At 42.3% G+C, this 16,841-nt stretch overlaps 1 protein-coding gene across 4 annotated transcripts in view; it reads right to left on the bottom strand.

Moving 5' to 3' along the window:
* LOC120985703 (very long-chain acyl-CoA synthetase-like) overlaps positions 1–16,841 on the bottom strand; it is a 235,797-nt gene that overhangs the window by 80,626 nt on the left and 138,330 nt on the right. For 2 of the 4 annotated variants that reach the window (XM_040413797.1, XM_040413798.1), the window contains exons 3-4: positions 13,512–13,643; positions 9,853–10,331 (exon numbers count right to left, since the gene is read on the bottom strand). In XM_040413797.1, coding sequence (XP_040269731.1) covers positions 9,853–10,331; positions 13,512–13,513 — 481 coding nt within the window. In that variant the 5' untranslated portion in view covers positions 13,514–13,643. The remainder of the gene's footprint in view (positions 1–9,852; positions 10,332–13,511; positions 13,644–16,841) is intronic. The other 2 variants (XM_040413799.1, XM_040413800.1) reach the window with 1 other exon arrangement.

Genomic DNA, 16,841 nt, shown 5'->3' with positions numbered 1-16,841 from the left:
AATTTACCACTATCATAAAGTACAATTTGTCACGAGAAAACAGTCTCAGAATAACTTGGATAAGTAAAAGCGTTCCAAAGTTATTACCACATAAAGTGACAAATGTCAAATTTCCCAAAAACGGCCTGGTCCTTTAGGTGAAATATGGCAGGGTCCTGAAATGGTTAACTGCCTTTTAGCGGTTAAAATAATATAAAAAAACAACTGTTTTCACCTCAACAACGTGCATGTGTGGGGGTAATAGCTCTTCACTAGAGGCAGCAGGGCCAGAAGAGCAAGTGTCCCCATGTGTTTGCTAGTGGTTAAGATGAGTATTTTTATACTACTGGGGGTGGGGGACTAATATATATATATATATATATATATATATACACACACACACACACACACACACACACACACACAGTACAGACCAAAATTTGGACACACCTTCTCATTCAAAGAGTTTTCTTTATTTTCATGACTATGAAAATTGTAGATTCACACTGAAGGCATCAAAACTATGAATTAACACATGTGGAATTATATACATAACAAACAAGTGTGAAACAACTGAAAATATGTCATATTCTAGGTTTTTCAAAGTAGCCACCTTTTGCTTTGATTACTGCTTCGCACACTCTTGGCATTCTCTTGATGAGCTTCAAGAGGTAGTCCCCTGAAATGGTTTTCACTTCACAGGTGTGCCCTGTCAGGTTTAAAAAGTGGGATTTCTTGCCTTATAAATGGGGTTGGGACCATCAGTGGTGTTGAGGAGAAGTCAGGTGGATACACAGCTGATAGTCCTACTGAATAGACTGTTAGAATTTGTATTATGGCAAGAAAAAAGCAGCTAAGTAAAGAAAAATGAGTGGCCATCATTACTTTAAGAAATGAAGGTCAGTCAGTCAGCCGAAAAATTGGGAAAACTTTGAAAGTAAGGGCTATTTGACCATGAAGGAGAGTGATGGGGTGCTGCGCCAAATGACCTGGCCTCCACAGTCACCGGACCTGAACCCAATCGAGATGGTTTGGGGTGAGCTGGACCGCAGAGTGAAGGCAAAAGGGCCAACAAGTGCTAAGCATCTCTGGGAACTCCTTCAAGACTGTTGGAAGACCATTTCAGGTGACTACCTGACTCTTGAAGCTCATCAAGAGAATGCCAAGAGTGTGCAAAGCAGTAATCAAAGCAAAAGGTGGCTACTTTGAAGAACCTAGAATATGACATATTTTCAGTTGTTTCACACTTGTTTGTAATGTATATAATTCCACATGTGTTAATTCATTGTTTTGATGCCTTCATAGTCATGAAAATAAAGAAAACTCTTTCAATGAGAAGGTGTGTCCAAACTTTTGGTCTGTACTATATATATACACTGCTCAAAAAAATAAAGGGAACACAAAAATAACACATCCTAGATCTCAATTAATTAAATATTCTTCTGAAATACTTTGTTCTTTACATAGTTGAATGTGCTGACAACAAAATCACACAAAAATAAAAAAATGGAAATCAAATTTTCAACCCATGGAGGTCTGGATTTGGAGTCACCCTCAAAATTAAAGTGGAAAAACACACTACAGGCTAATCCAACTTTGATGTAATGTCCTTAAAACAAGTCAAAATGAGGCTCATTAGTGTGTGTGGCCTCCACGTGCCTGTATGACCTCCCTACAACGCCTGTGCATGCTCCTGATGAGGTGGCGGACGGTCTCCTGAGGGATCTCCTCCGAGACCTGGACTAAAGCATCTGCCAACTCCTGGACAGTCTGTGGTGCAACGTGACGTTGGTGGATAGAGCGAGACATGATGTCCCAGATGTGCTCAATTGGATTCAGGTCTGGGGAACTGGCGGGCCAGTCCATAGCATCAATGCCTTTGTCTTGCAGGAACTGCTGACACACTCCAGCCACATGAGGTCTAGCATTGTCTTGCATTAGGAGGAACCCAGGGCCAACAGCACCAGCATATGGTCTCACAAGGGGTCTGAGGTTATCATCTCGGTACCTAATGGCAGTCAGGCTACCTCTGGCGAGCACATGGAGGGCTGTGCGGCCCTCCAAAGAAATGCCACCCCACACCATTACTGACCCAATGCCAAACCGGTCATGCTGGAGGATGTTGCAGGCAGCAGAACTTTCTCCACGGCGTCTAAAGTCTCTGTCACGTCTGTCACATGTGCTCAGTGTGAACCTGCTTTCATCTGTGAAGAGCACAGGGCCACCAATAGCGAATTTGCCACTCTTAGTGTTCTCTGGCAAATGTCAAACGTCCTGCACGGTGTTGGGCTGTAAGCACAACCCCCACCTATGGACGTCGGGCCCTCATATCACCCTCATGGAGTCTGTTTCTGATCGTTTGAGCAGACACATGCACATTTGTGGCCTGCTGGAGGTCATTTTGCAGGGCTCTGGCAGTGCTCCTCCTGTTCCTCCTTGCACAAAGGCGGAGGTAGCGGTCCTGCTGCTGGGTTGTTGCCCTCCTACGGCCTCCTCCACATCTCCTGATGTACTGGCCTGTCTCCTGGTAGTGCCTCCATGCTCTGGACACTACGCTGACAGACACAGCAAACCTTCTTGCCACAGCTCGCATTGATGTGCCATCCTGGATAAGCTGTACTACCTGAACCACTTGTGTGGGTTGTAGACTCTGTCTCATGCTACCACTAGAGTGAAAGCACCACCAGCATTCAAAAGTGACCAAAACATCAGCCAGGAAGCATAGGAACTGAGAAGTGATCTGTGGTCACCACCTGCAGTACCACTTCTTTATTGGGGGTGTCTTGCTAATTGCCTATAATTTCCACCTGTTGTCTATCCCATTTGCACAACAGCATGTTAAATTGATTGTCACTCAGTGTTGCTTCCTAAGTGGACAGTTTGATTTCACAGAAGTGTGATTGACTTGGAGTTACATTGTGTTGTTTAAGTGTTCCCTATTTTTTTGAGCATTGTATATTGAAGATCGAATGATCTCCAAAAGGCAAACAGTTGAAGATTACACATTCCCTTAGTGTTTTATGCAAAAACAATGTTTTTATTTCCATATTTTACATTTTCAAAATAACAAAAAAGGTAAAGGGCCCAAAGTAAAACGGGCACCCTGCATGGTTAGTGCCTAATAGAACCCCCTTTGGCAAGTATCACAACTTGTAATCGCTTTTTGTAGCCAGCCAACAGTCTTTAAATTCTTTTTGTTTGAAGGATTTTCATCCATTCTCCCATGCAAAGTCTTCCTGTTCTGTGAGATTCCTGGGCCATCTTGCATGCAGTACACATTTAAGGTCTATCCACAGATTTTCTGTGCTATTCAGATCAGTGTACTGTGAGGGCCATGGTAAAACCTTCAGCTTGCTCCTTTTGAGGTAGTCTGTTGTGGAGTTTGAGGTGTGTTTATTATCATTATCCATTTATAGAAGACATCCTCTTTTCAACTTCAGCTTTATTACAGTAAACGTTATGTTTGCTTCCACAATTTTCTGGAATTTTATTGAATCCATTCTTCCCTCTAGCCATGAAATATTCCCTGTGCCATTGGCTGCAACACAACCACAAAGTATGAGTGATCCAGCCCCATGCGTAATGGTTGGAAAGGTGTTCTTTTCATGAAATTCAGTCCTTTTTTTCTCCAAACTTACCTTTGCTCGTTGTGGCCAAAAAGTTCTATTTTAACCTTATTGGTCCACAGGACTTGTTTCCAAAACGCACCAGGCTTGTTTACATGTTCTTTTGTAAACTTCTGATACAGAATTTTGTGGTGAGGACAGAGGAGAGGTTTCCTTCTGATGACTCTTCCATGAAGGCCATATTTGTGCAGGTGTCGCTGAACAGTAGAACAATGGGCCACAAGTCCAGATTCTGCTAAATCTTCCTGAAGGTCTTTTGCAGTCAAGCGGGGGTTCTGATTTGCCTTTTTAGCAATCCTATGAGCAGCTGTCTCAAATAGCAACCTGAAATCATGTTGCTATCTTATTATAGCCTTCTCCTGCTTTGTGAGCTTCAGCCATTTTCAGAGTGTTAGGCAGCTGCTTAGAAGAACCCACGGCTGCTGTTTTTTGGGACAAGGTTAGAGGAGTCTGGGTATTTATAAAGCTTGGAAATTTTCATCACCTGGCCTTTCCTAATGATGAAGGAACCTTAACCCTATCAGGCTATTCTGAGACTTAAGTCAAAGTTATCTGAGCGCTCAAATTTCCTTGGATTCCCATAGCTTTGCAAGGTACTCTTTTCCTTTTTTCACAGTAAAATTGTACAAAACCAAAATAATACACTGATATTGCTTAAAATGTTGAAAAGTGTGTTTCATCTTTAAGTTCATGCCTTTTGGAGAGCATTCCATATTCAACTTGCTTAACTGTTCACAGAAACAGTAATTTTGAACAAGGGTGCCAAAAATGTTGCATGCTACTGTATATATATATATATATATATATATATATATATATATATATAGAAAAGGAAACCAGACAGCACTCCAGGTAAAAAAGCAATTGGTGTTTATTCACCCATGTGGAAGGCAACGTTTCATCTCATACAAAGAGCCTTTCTCAAGCTTGAGAAAGGCTCTTTGTATGAGCTGAAACGTTGCCTTCAACATGAGTGAATAAACACCAATTGCTTTTTTACCTGGAGTGCTGTCCGGTTTCCTTTTCTATCTACATGGGGTAAGCAGCTATATCCCTGGACCTAGCACCCGCCAATTTCTATTTTCCAGTGCTGCCATCACGTTCCTCTATATATATATATATATATATATATATATATATATATACATATATATATATATATATATATATATATACACACACACAGGGACGTGCACCCATAGGGCTCAAAGGGGGCTTGAGCCCCTGCCCCCTTCAGCCCCTTTAATGCCCTTTTTTTTATGTTGTCCCAAGCCCAGGGGTGTCTTTAATGTGGGGCAAAAAAGGGCCAGCTACCCACAATTTCAATTACATCAAGTGGCGTGCAGCTGAGGAGGGGGCCGCCCAACCCAGGTGTCAGACTGTCAGATACAGGGGGGAGTAGGGAAATTTCACTGGTAGAGAAATTTGTTAGTAATCAAATACTATGCTTTCCCTTTAAGTGCAAGGATGTGGTGTGTTATACAACAATTCATTACTACTAGTGTCCATCAGGACTATATTACACCTATTAATCCTGCACCTACCTAATTAACTAAGACTTAAGTATTATTAGCAACCCCTGAAGACGCCGATACACGGCGAAACATGTCGGAGGGCAGCGTGAAGCTCTAATTTTAAAACAGCATATCACTGCAGCCTAGTACTATAGTGTCAAGAAATCACACAGTGCCTACACACTACACTGGCAGCGCGCAGCCAGTTAGGCACTAGTGTGTATTTGCCTAGTAGCAAGCAACCTGGTCAGGTGACATCCTGACAGGGCAATCCAACTGATACAAAAGGCCAGTGATTACTGTAAGTTTTAATGATCTAGTTACTAACATAAGTATTATTAGCAACAAATAATAAAAGTTAAGTCTTAGTTAATTAGGTAGGTGCAGGATTAATAGGTGTAATATAGTCCTGATGGACACTAGTAGTAATGAGAAATTTGTTAGAACACCGATAAGGTATAGTATTCTGACAGAACACCGGCACTCCAGAGCGAACTGTGATAGAGTGAGAGCTGTGGGAAAAAGGACCTTACATGACATCATCGCCATGTGACCAGTAACATAGCGATATTACTGGTCACATGGCTATGAGGTAATCAAAGATCCTTTCTTTCTTCCAGGACTCAGTGTTGCTGCAGCCTGCAGGAGAAGGGAATGTCACGTGGGTCGGCAGCGCTCTGCTATCACAGACACTGGCCGACTGTCTGCAGAGTAGGAAGATCAGGGATGGGTCTGAGGATTGTATACTGGGGGAGGCTGCGTGGGATTATATACTGGGGGGGGGGGCTGCTGTGTGGGATTATATACTGGGGGGGTTGCTGTATGAGATTATATACTGGGGGGCTTTCTGTATGAGATTATATACTGGGGGTGCTGTATACTGTGTGTTGCTATACTGCTCTACTGTATACTGTGGGGTGCTGTATACTGGGTGCTATACTGCTCTACTGTATATTGTGAGGTGCTGTATATTGTGGAGTCCTATACTGCTCTACTGTATACTGTGGGGTGCTATACTGTATGCTATAGGATGCTTTACTGCATACTGTGGGGTGTTATACTATGTATTGCATACTGTGGGGTGCTGTATACTATAGGGTGCTATATTGCATTCTGTGGGGTGCTATATACTATAGGGTGCTTTTCTGCATACTGTGGGGTGTTATACTATGTATTTCATACTGTGGGGTGCTGTATACTGTGGGGTGCTGTATACTATAGGGTGCTATATTGCATTCTGTGGGGTGCTATATACTATAGGGTGCTATACTGCCTACTGTGGGGTGTTATACTATGTATTGCATACTGTGGGGTGCTGTATACTGTGGGGCATTGTATACTGTGGGGTGCTGTATACTATAGGGTGCTATACTGCATACTGTGGGGTGCTGTATACTATAGGGTGCTATACTGCATACTGTGGGGTGCTATACTATGTATTGCATACTGTTGGGTGCTGTATACTATAGGGTGCTATACTGCATACTGTGGGGTGCTATATACTATAGGGTGCTATACTGTATACTGTGGGGTGCTGGGGTGCACTGTAATGCTAGGGTGAGCCGAGCCCCAGTCTTCTTCCTGAACTGCAGAGCGGTGCCCACTTCCAGCCCTGAGCCCAGCTGCCCAGAGCACTGATCCTGAGCCTGCTGGAGTCTTTAGAACTGTAAGTATTTACAGTAATTCACTGTAAGCTATATTATATATAGTGGTGGAGGGCATGATTGCCTGCTAGGGTGTGGGAAGGCGGGATCCAGGGGGCCCAAGTAAATTCTCGCCCAGGGTCCAATCAATATTAATGACGGCCCTGCTCAAGCTGACTCGCTACAAGCGTGCCGTGAGTCCACACACGCCATCCCCTCCCCATCCCGCCGGCGGCAGCGCAATTTATTCACCGATACATTCTATTCACCAGTCCGCCTGCTCACCAGTGCAGGGTCAGGGTGACAGGGTCCTTTAAGGCTAGCGCAGGGGCTGCCTGGGAAGCGAACGTGCGTGACGCATGTCTTCTACGTCACATGAACCCCCCCAGCGGGATTAATGCAGGAGAGCAAGCGGCGGCCTGTGTGACTCCGTCTGCTGCCTAAGTTCCTTTAGTGCCTGTCTGCCCTCAGTGCCTGCCCTGGTAATACGGTATATTGTATATAATTTAAAGTCCAGGAACAAAACAAGTATGCAAAGGAACAAAAGTTGTAGTGCTTTGTCCCTTTGCATACTTGTGGCTGTAGTGCGTTGTCCCTTTGCATACTGGGGGTTGTAGTGATTTGTCTCTTTGCATATTAGAGTCTGTAGAGTCTTGTAATGACATCATTTTAGCATAATATGTACGGTGAAACAAAAAAAGTTATACTTGTGGATTCTGTCGTGTTTACAACTACAGTATCAAAAAATTTATGGAGAACAAGGTAGCACTTCTAGAAAAGTAAGCTTCGTGGTACAAACATTTTTTTAAATTATGACAAGTGCCCTTTTTTTTTTTTTTACTTAAAGGGCTTCTGTCAGCCCACTAAACCGTTTTTTTTTTGTTTAATAATAATCCCTACACTGCGATCTCTGCATACATAAGTAAAATAATAATTTTCGTTCAGTAGAATTTGATAAAACGCTATTTTTATAATATGTAAATTACCTTGCTACCAGCAAGTAGGGCGGCTACTTGCTGGTAGCAGCCGCATCCTCCGACCCTAATGACGCCCCCTCCGCATTGTGATTGACAGGGCCAGGGAACGGAATCGTTCTCTGCTGGCCCTGCCTGTTTTCATTCAATATCTGGCGCCTGCGCCGCGACCGTACCTATCTTCAATCTGCGCAGGCGCACTGAGAGGCGGCCACTCACTCGGCCGCTCGCTCCTCAATGCGCCTGCGCCGGGTGTAGATGTGACGTCATCGGCGCAGGCGCATTGAGGATGGAGCGGCCGAGTGAGTGGCCGCCTCTCAGTGCGCCTGCGCAGATTGAAGATAGGTACGGTCGCGGCGCAGGCGCCAGATATTGAATGAAAACAGGCAGGGCCAGCAGAGAACGATTCCGTTCCCTGGCCCTGTCAATCACAATGCGGAGGGGGCGTCATTAGGGTCGGAGGATGCGGCTGCTACCAGCAAGTAGCCGCCCTACTTGCTGGTAGCAAGGTAATTTACATATTATAAAAATAGCGTTTTATCAAATTCTACTGAACGAAAATTATTATTTTACTTATGTATGATGAGATCGCAGTGTAGGGATTATTATTAAAAAAATTTAAAAAAAACGGTTTAGTGGGCTGACAGAAGCCCTTTAAGCCCCTGCCCTTAAAAATGTCTGTGCACGTCCCTGTGTATATATATATATATATATATATATATATACATAGAAAAAAAAATAATAATAATAACTGTGGCAGCACTCCCTTTAAATCTGTATGAGATGTAGGGTGCCCGCGGTGGTCCCTCAATTCAGGACGGAAGACAGCAAAGAAAGTTCGCAGCACTCCTTGAAAGATAAAATGTGCTCTTTTATTCACACATATCAAGTGACAACGTTTCGGTTCTCTCACAGAACCTTTCTCAGACCTTAGAAAGGTTCTGTGAGAGAACCGAAACGTTGTCACTTGATATGTGTGAATAAAAGAGCACATTTTATCTTTCAAGGAGTGCTGCGAACTTTCTTTGCTATATATATATATATATATATATATATATACACACACACACACACACACACACACACAACGAAAGTTCAGGGCAGCTCACCTAGTAGTAGATGAATGGGTGCCAGCGATGAAAACACCTTACCAAGGTGTGTAATACAGAAGGAATAAAGACACCGCAGCACATCACCAACGGATGTGCTGCGGTGTCTTTATTCCTTCTATATATATATATACATACACACACACACACATTATTCGGACATATATATATTGTGGATGCCATGGGGGCATTTATGTTTCTGGGGGCACTATTTAGGGCCATTTGCAATATTGGAAGCACCATTTGGGGTATTTTATAGTACGGGGGGCACTATGGGGGTCCATAATATATTATGAGGGGATTTTAAAAAAAACAATAAAATGCATCAGTTTTTAATGGCCATTTTTAACTAATGACAAACAGGTGCAAAATGCCATTAAAAACAGCCAGCCAGAAAATGGATGCACAAACAGATGCAAAATGGCCACGAAAAACTGACAGTGTGTCCATTTTTAATGCCCATTGTTAATGTACCCTTATACCTCTCTCCCCGAACAGTTATGCAAGACTTGGTAGGCTACCATATACTGTATATATCTAAAATACATGGCCATCTTTGAAGATTTTTTTATTTTAAGAACTGCTCTAGGATACAGTACACAGCAGATCCAGGGGGAAAAAACTGTGTGCCATTTGTAAAAACTACTGGGTTCAAGTCAGTAAGAGTGCTCTATATGGAGAGAGACATGATTGGGAGACTACTGTCATTTAGAGTCTGTGTGACCGCAGAAAACACAAATAATACATGAAAAGCATATTTAGCCTAACAGCTGGTCTAGGGAAGAATACCTCTGTACATATGGAATACAACACAAAAAAATATTTGAATGTCTCCATATGAAAACAGAGCCATATTGGGATTGTGCAATTTACTGTAATAGGGTCACATACATGTGCTTTTAAAGATTAAAAAGCAAATGATTACTGTTCTATTAAAACCAGACAGATACAAAAAAATATGTGAAAGTAGTAAATAGGAGCAGGTACAGATAATGTTTATTTCTTACCTGGAGCAGCAATCAAAATTTTAGCCCCACTGCTCTGGAAGCAATTAAGAAAGGATTTTGCACGTATGTTGTAGTTCAGACAAGCCATTGGACACCCGAGTTTTGATAGTGCCAACCAAAGCCAGATATATGCAGGCTCATTACCCATGAAGACAGCAACACATTTGCCTTTTTTCAGATTGGCATGGTGGCTTAAAGCCCATGCTGCTTGATTGCTTTTCAGATCCAAGTCTCTGTAAGAATAGACCTGGTCCTCGTATAAGATAAATGTCTTGTTAGGTCTCGTGGACACTTGCTGTAAAAACACGTCCAACATGCCAGGAGAGGAAGGAGAACGTGAAACTGACTTTTGAATCTTTAGGTAACAATAGATCATTTTTATAAAGAATGTGAGATCTTTTAACTGGTAGGACAGGGATTTACTCCGTAATACCCATAGCATGGGCACTATGCATAATATCCCAAGCAAAAAATACATCCTGTAAAATAAAAGAGCAAAGTATTATTTTATAGGAAATCCATCATTAAAGTGAATCTGTCCCCATTGACCTCCTCCCTATCCAACTATTTCCATATACACATAGCTGTGGTTAATTTATTTAAAAGCGGTTGTTCTTTTGCTGATCTGAGGCTGCTTTCCCAAGTTACGATACTTTTTCTAATATGCAAATTAGGCCTTTGGTGCACTTGTTGCACCCAAGCTTCACTCATTTCTGCCTGCTTTGATGGACAGGGCCAGGCAGTGGCAATGCAGTGAGGGAGAAGCTGGCCACAGAAAGGAGCAGAGCTTGTGTGCAACAAGAGAAAAGGTCGTTCCCTCAGTCTGTTTTTCAGATTTTCTCCAGTTTTTTTGTTAATAGCACAATACTCAACTAAAATATTGTTTCTAATTATGTTCCCTTTTCTATATTGGTCATTTTGACATATGGGATGTATGGGTTATGGTTGCTGGAGGGCAGGGCTAGAAGCTGTGTTATAGCATGTAGTAGCCTTTTAACTTTTTTATTTTGTCTTTTGTCTAGCTACAGGGGGAATACAATCCACAGGGAGGTTGTACAATCTTGGGTAGCCTCACTACAGAGCTGATTAGAGTCTGCTAAGATCCAGCAGCTTGTGCAGACACCCACCCGCAGTGACCACATGGCTGCTGGGACTGGAGCAGGAAGCAGCATTGCTGCTTCTTCATCTCTATACACTCCTCCTGATCTTTGAAGCAGGTCATCTCCAACCAACCTGTGGGACACAGCGCCTACTATTGAAATTACCCATATTGGGCACTCAAATATTATGTGCATATGCTGACTAATGGTTTAACAACTTAATCACTCTAATGCTGGGCATAGATGAAAGTTTAAGTTGTGCAAATATATAAGTGGTTTGTTCTGCTTGGACAGTATATGTGATACATATATGGATAGGGAGAGGCGAGTAAACTACCGTATTTTTCGCCCTATAAGACGCACTAGTGAGGGGAAAATAGCAGTGCATCTTATGGGGCGAATGCTGCGGCCGTCGGGTGTATCTGCTGAGAGGGAGGAGGGGCTGGGGGCCAGCATCTGGTTCTGTAATGGCGGCGGGGCCCAGTGAAGTCACTGTATTCTACTACATCGGGCCCCGCTCACAGTAGTATAATCCTATCTAACGTGTAGGTATTGTTACACTATTCAAATCATCTGAAATCCAGCGCTTGTAGTACTTACTACTAACTTCGTAGCAGTCAGGAGGCCGGGCCGGCGGCAGCGTAACTCACTACGTCACGCGTCTGCTCCGCCCACTTTATGAATGCAGGTGCATGATGTAGTGAGTCACGCTGCCAGCGCCCGCCCGCCCTCCTGACTGCTACGAAGCTAGTAGTAAGTAGTACATGCGCTGGATTTGAGATGATTTGAATAGTTTAACAATAACTACAAGTTAGATATGATTATACTACAGTGAGTGGGGCCCGGTGTAATAGAATAAAGTGACTGCACCAGGCCCCGCTGCCATTACAAAACCAGATGCCGGGCCCCATTCACTACACAGGGACACTGTTATGGGGGATCTGTGGATGACACATTAGATAAGATGCTATATATGTGTCATCAACAGATCCCCCCATAGCAGTGTCATGCCATCCACAGATGCTCCCATAACAGTGCAATCCACAGATGCCCCCATAATGATCCCCCATAACAGTGCCATCCACATATGCCCCCATAACAGTGCCATCCACATATGCCCCCATAACAGTGCCATCCACATATGCCCCCATAACAGTGCAATCCACAGATGCCCCCATAACAGTGCCATCTACAGATGCCCCCATAACAGTGCCATCCACAGACCACCATTAGTTCAAAAACCTAGGTGCGTCTTATGGATATCTGTATATAAGGGCTCATGCACACAACAGTATTTTGCGTTCAGTATACTGGACGTTTTTTGAGTTCAGTATACGGTAATTTCAATGGTTCAGCAAAAAAAAACTGAAGTGTCTCCGTGTGCATTCCGTTTCAGTATTTCCGTATTTCCGTACAGTGAAAAGATAGAACATGTCCTATTCTTGTCCGCAAATTACGGTGCTTGGCTCCATTCAAGTCAATGGGTCCGCAAAAAAAAACTGAACACATACGGAAATGCATCCATATGTCTTCCGTATCCGTTCCGTTTTTGCTGAACCATCTATTGAAAATGTTATGCCCAGCCCAATTTTTTCTATGTAATTACTGTATACTGTATATGGCATACGGAAAAACGGAACGTAAAAACAGAAAGGAAACACAACGAAAAAAAAAAAACGGAACAACGGATCCGTAAAAAACGGACCGCAAAACACTGAAAAAGCCATACGGTCGTGTGCATGAGCCCTAATTCAGATATCTAAACCGAAAGTTGATTTCTATCATGGTTGATTTTAGATAACTGCAACCTTTGTTGCTATTATATTTTTCTGGAATATTTTTCTACTCCAATGACTACTGCTTAAAGTGGAGATATCTTTTATGTATCCACATTCTCCTATCAAATAATGTGATGTCCCCTAATGAGCCCTGTGATTGAAGGGGCGAAACGCGTTGGGCCAGGGGCATCATAAGTTATAATCATCTCAAAAATATTTGAAATGATTGTGGGGCACCAATGGTGGCTCTTGATTATATGTTTCGTTTAAGGAGTTAACAGGTTTATTGTGGAGGATGCTACATTCATGGTGATATATTTTGTGTGTGTTTATTATTTTTTGTGTTTATGGTAGATGGTAAGCCCATTTATATTAATAGGTTTTCTATGATATGGAATCACCCCTATCGGGGTGTCCATTCCGTTTTATAGGAAAGGCTTTGAGAATAGGGCAAGACTTAGGGACGGAGTCCCAGATAATAATCAGTCTACACCTATATAAGTATCATCTTGGTAAGACCTAATAGACGGTGTCCTAAGAAGAAATCAGTCTACATCCATGCCAATACCATTTCTACCATTGGGTTTACTTTTTGATTTGTTTGATATTTTTTTCATCCCTTTTTTCTATATTTCGGGGTTATTTTAATTTTAACGGGACCACAATGAAGGCTATGCTTTAATGGTGGTAATCTGTGAATAATATACAATGAGTAGGGAACTTCAAATAAGTATTATTGTAATATGCATGCAATAAAAATATTGTAAGGCTTTTTACTGACATTACATTTTCATTTCTGTGAGCTCCCCCTGCTGTTTATACTTCTTGTCCACCTTCTCCTGCATTCAAAGGTGAACTAACTTGCTCATTGGCTTCCCAGCTCCTTTCCAATCCCTTTAGTGCCAGTGTAAAACTAGAATAAGGGAACATCTAAATTACACCAACAATCCCAATGATTGTAACATTTCGAATGTGACCAGGTATTTTATCATGCAACTTCAGAGTAATGTAAATTCTTTGGTGGCCTATGGTAGTAAATGTCACAAGAGGAGGAGCTATACAACGGCGGTTAATGGACTAGGGGGCATTCTGGATCTTTATCTTAGGGACCAGCACTTCTCTTAGTCTTAACATGAGGAAAAAGATCATTGAGCACATTTTTTTTGAGACCGGCATTTTAGACGCCGGTCTTAATAAGTCCCTGAGCAGGCGGTGGATCGCCGAAGTTATGTAGAGGCGCAGGGCTCTACATAACTTCGGCATATCCACTGCAGCTTCTAAATGTACGCTAGGTTCCTAGCTGTCTTACATTTGGACCATTTTTTACGCCTAAACCAGGCATAGAAAATGGTAAATGAGACAGGCCTGTCAGCCCGTCCCTTTCCCCGCTCACGCCAGGTCTAAAAAAGTGGGCATGACGTGGGCGGGGAAGGGGACGGGCCCGTCTCATTTTCCATTTCGTACGCCTGTTTTAGGCGAAAAGAGGTAAGTCGCAGATTGCAGAACAAAGGACTTTTGTGCCACAATCTGTGCCAGAAATACGCCTAATATAAACATATTTCTGTTTAATAAATGACCCTTCATGTTCTTTTCTTAGCATTCATGTTCTATTTGTGAGCGTATCAATGTTTTAAAGAGGTTGACCACTTTCTGTTTACAGTGATCAATGCATATGTAAGATGACTATATGACACTTGCTAATCTAGCCTTTCTTGACATTCTGTGACATTTTCTATATTCATAACATATGATATGACACCTTGTTGGACAGGATTTCTGTGCCATCTATATGGGAGGTCATATTCATAAAATGGCTGCTGATGGATGGTCGTGTTGCACGGTTAGCAGTTTAGTACAGTGTGCTTGAATGGAGAAGGGTGAGTGATGTATCCGGTCACATGACCCTCGATCAGCAGCCATTTTATGGACAGAACCTTTGAGTGGACAAAACAAAATACAAGGGGGCATAGTTTCTGAAATATAGAAAATGGTGCAGAATATCACCAAAGGCTATATTAGTCAGTGCCATATAATCATCTTACATATATATTCGTCACCAGTAGTTAGAAAGTGGCCAACCCCTTGAACTACACGTATGGAGTCTGGGTTGTTCTTCTTATTGTAGTCAACTCTTGAACTGAAAGTACTAAATTTGCACTTTTGTATTCATTAAAAGGTTTCAGAGCTGAACCCGGACATATCTCTTTCTTCACCCAGGAAGCCCCCCTGAGATGAGCATCGGAGCAAAGGCAAGGGCTTTTTTGTTTACAAACTTACACTGCTAGGTGGAGGCTTCTGCCTAGCAGTGTTCCCAGTGATGTCACTGGCACTAATGGGCAGGCTTTATGTTACCGTACAAGATGTTTATATTACCGTACATCTAATGAGCTGGAACTACAACTAGTTATTTTGCTGTGATGCTCATAGGCTTCCCTGCTTTCTTCTCTTCCCTCATTGCTAATGTAATGATCTCATAGTGAAGCAGGTACAGCCTCCCAGATACCTTTCATTTATTTGTCCCCTACAACTAACCAAGGCTACTTTCACACTCGCGTTTGGTGCGGATCCATCATGGATCAAGACGGATCCGTTCAAATAATACAACAGTCTGCATCCGTTCAGAACGGATCCGTTTGTATTATCTTTAACATAGCCAAGACAGATCCGTCTTGAACACCATTGAAAGTCAATGGAAGAAGAATCAGTTTTCTATTGTGTCATAGAAAACTGATCCGTCCCCATTGACTTACATTGTGTGTCAGAACGGATCCGTTTGGCTCAGTTTCGTCAGACGGACACCAAAACGCTGCAAGCAGCGTTTTGTTGTCCGCCTCCATAGCAGAATGGAGACCTTTTCCATTCAGAATGCATTATTTTCCATTCAGAATGCATTAGGGCAAAACGTATCAGTTTTGGAACGCTTGTGAGAGCCCTGAATGGATCTCACAAAACAGAAAGCCAAAACGCCAGGGTGAAAGTAGCCTAAATGCAAAGACATACAGTATATAACTAGAGATGAGCGAATCCAAGCTGACGAAGTGGAATTTGTTCAGAATTTCAGGAAAAATTTGATTTGCACTAAATGCGAATTTCCTCGCGCTTCGTGGTAACGAATCACATTTTTCCTAAAATGGCTGCTGCACGTGTAAGGACATAGGGCAGGGTACTCTGGGAAGGCAGGATAACCAACAATGCATGCATGCAACCAATCAGCAGCCAGACAGACCTGTGATATCACAGCCCTAAAAAAATGGGACAGTGATAGAAAAAAGGTCATGGTGCTAAAAAATAGGAACAATCCTATTACACCTTGCTGCACTGACTGGGCACCCATATTGCCATTATACAGCTCTGTAATTCCATCAAACCATTCTCATAAGGGTGCAAGTGCTGTTTGATACAGGCATTAACAGGGGTTATTACAAATAAATATTTATATGTTTTATTTGCCCTAGTGCGGTGCAGTTATATGTTCTAAAGCATTTTTTGGCTTGTATTAGTAGAAAAAAAGGGCTTATTAGCCGTTGTGTGGTGAAGTGCAAAAATGACAGCCCTTTTTGTCATGTATTAAGGGCAATAGTAAAATATATTTGCCGCTCAGCGGTGCAGTTATCCGTTTTAAAGCCCTTTTTCCGTGTATTAGTGGAAAAAGGAAAATATATATTTGCCGCTCAGCTGTGCAGTTATCTGTTTTAAAGCCCTTTGCCGTGTATTAGTGGCGAAATACAAATATATTCGGCGTTCATCATTGCAATTATCTGTTGAAAAGCCTTTTGTGTAAAAATAGAAAAAAATGTTGGCCTAATTGGAGCTCAGAGGTGCAGTAAGGTATTTTACAGCCCAGTTTGCCGTGTATTAGTGGCGAAATACAAATATATTCGCCGTTCATCATTGCACTTATCTGTCGAAAAGCCTTTTGTGTAAAAATAGAAAAAAATGAGGGCCTCTTTGCCATTCTACGGTGCAGTGAGATATTTTACAGCCCAGTTTGCCGTGTATTAGTGGCGAGATACAAATATATTCGCCGCTCATCGTTGCACTTATCTGACCAAAAGCCTTTTGTGTAAAAATAGAAAAAGAATTGGGCCAAATTGTCGTTCAGCGATGCACT

This window comes from Bufo bufo, chromosome 1 (genome assembly GCF_905171765.1).
Source record: "Bufo bufo chromosome 1, aBufBuf1.1, whole genome shotgun sequence".
NCBI lineage: Eukaryota > Metazoa > Chordata > Amphibia > Anura > Bufonidae > Bufo > Bufo bufo.
Note: the sequence above shows the minus strand (reverse complement) of the source record. Positions and strands in the feature narration are given on the sequence as shown.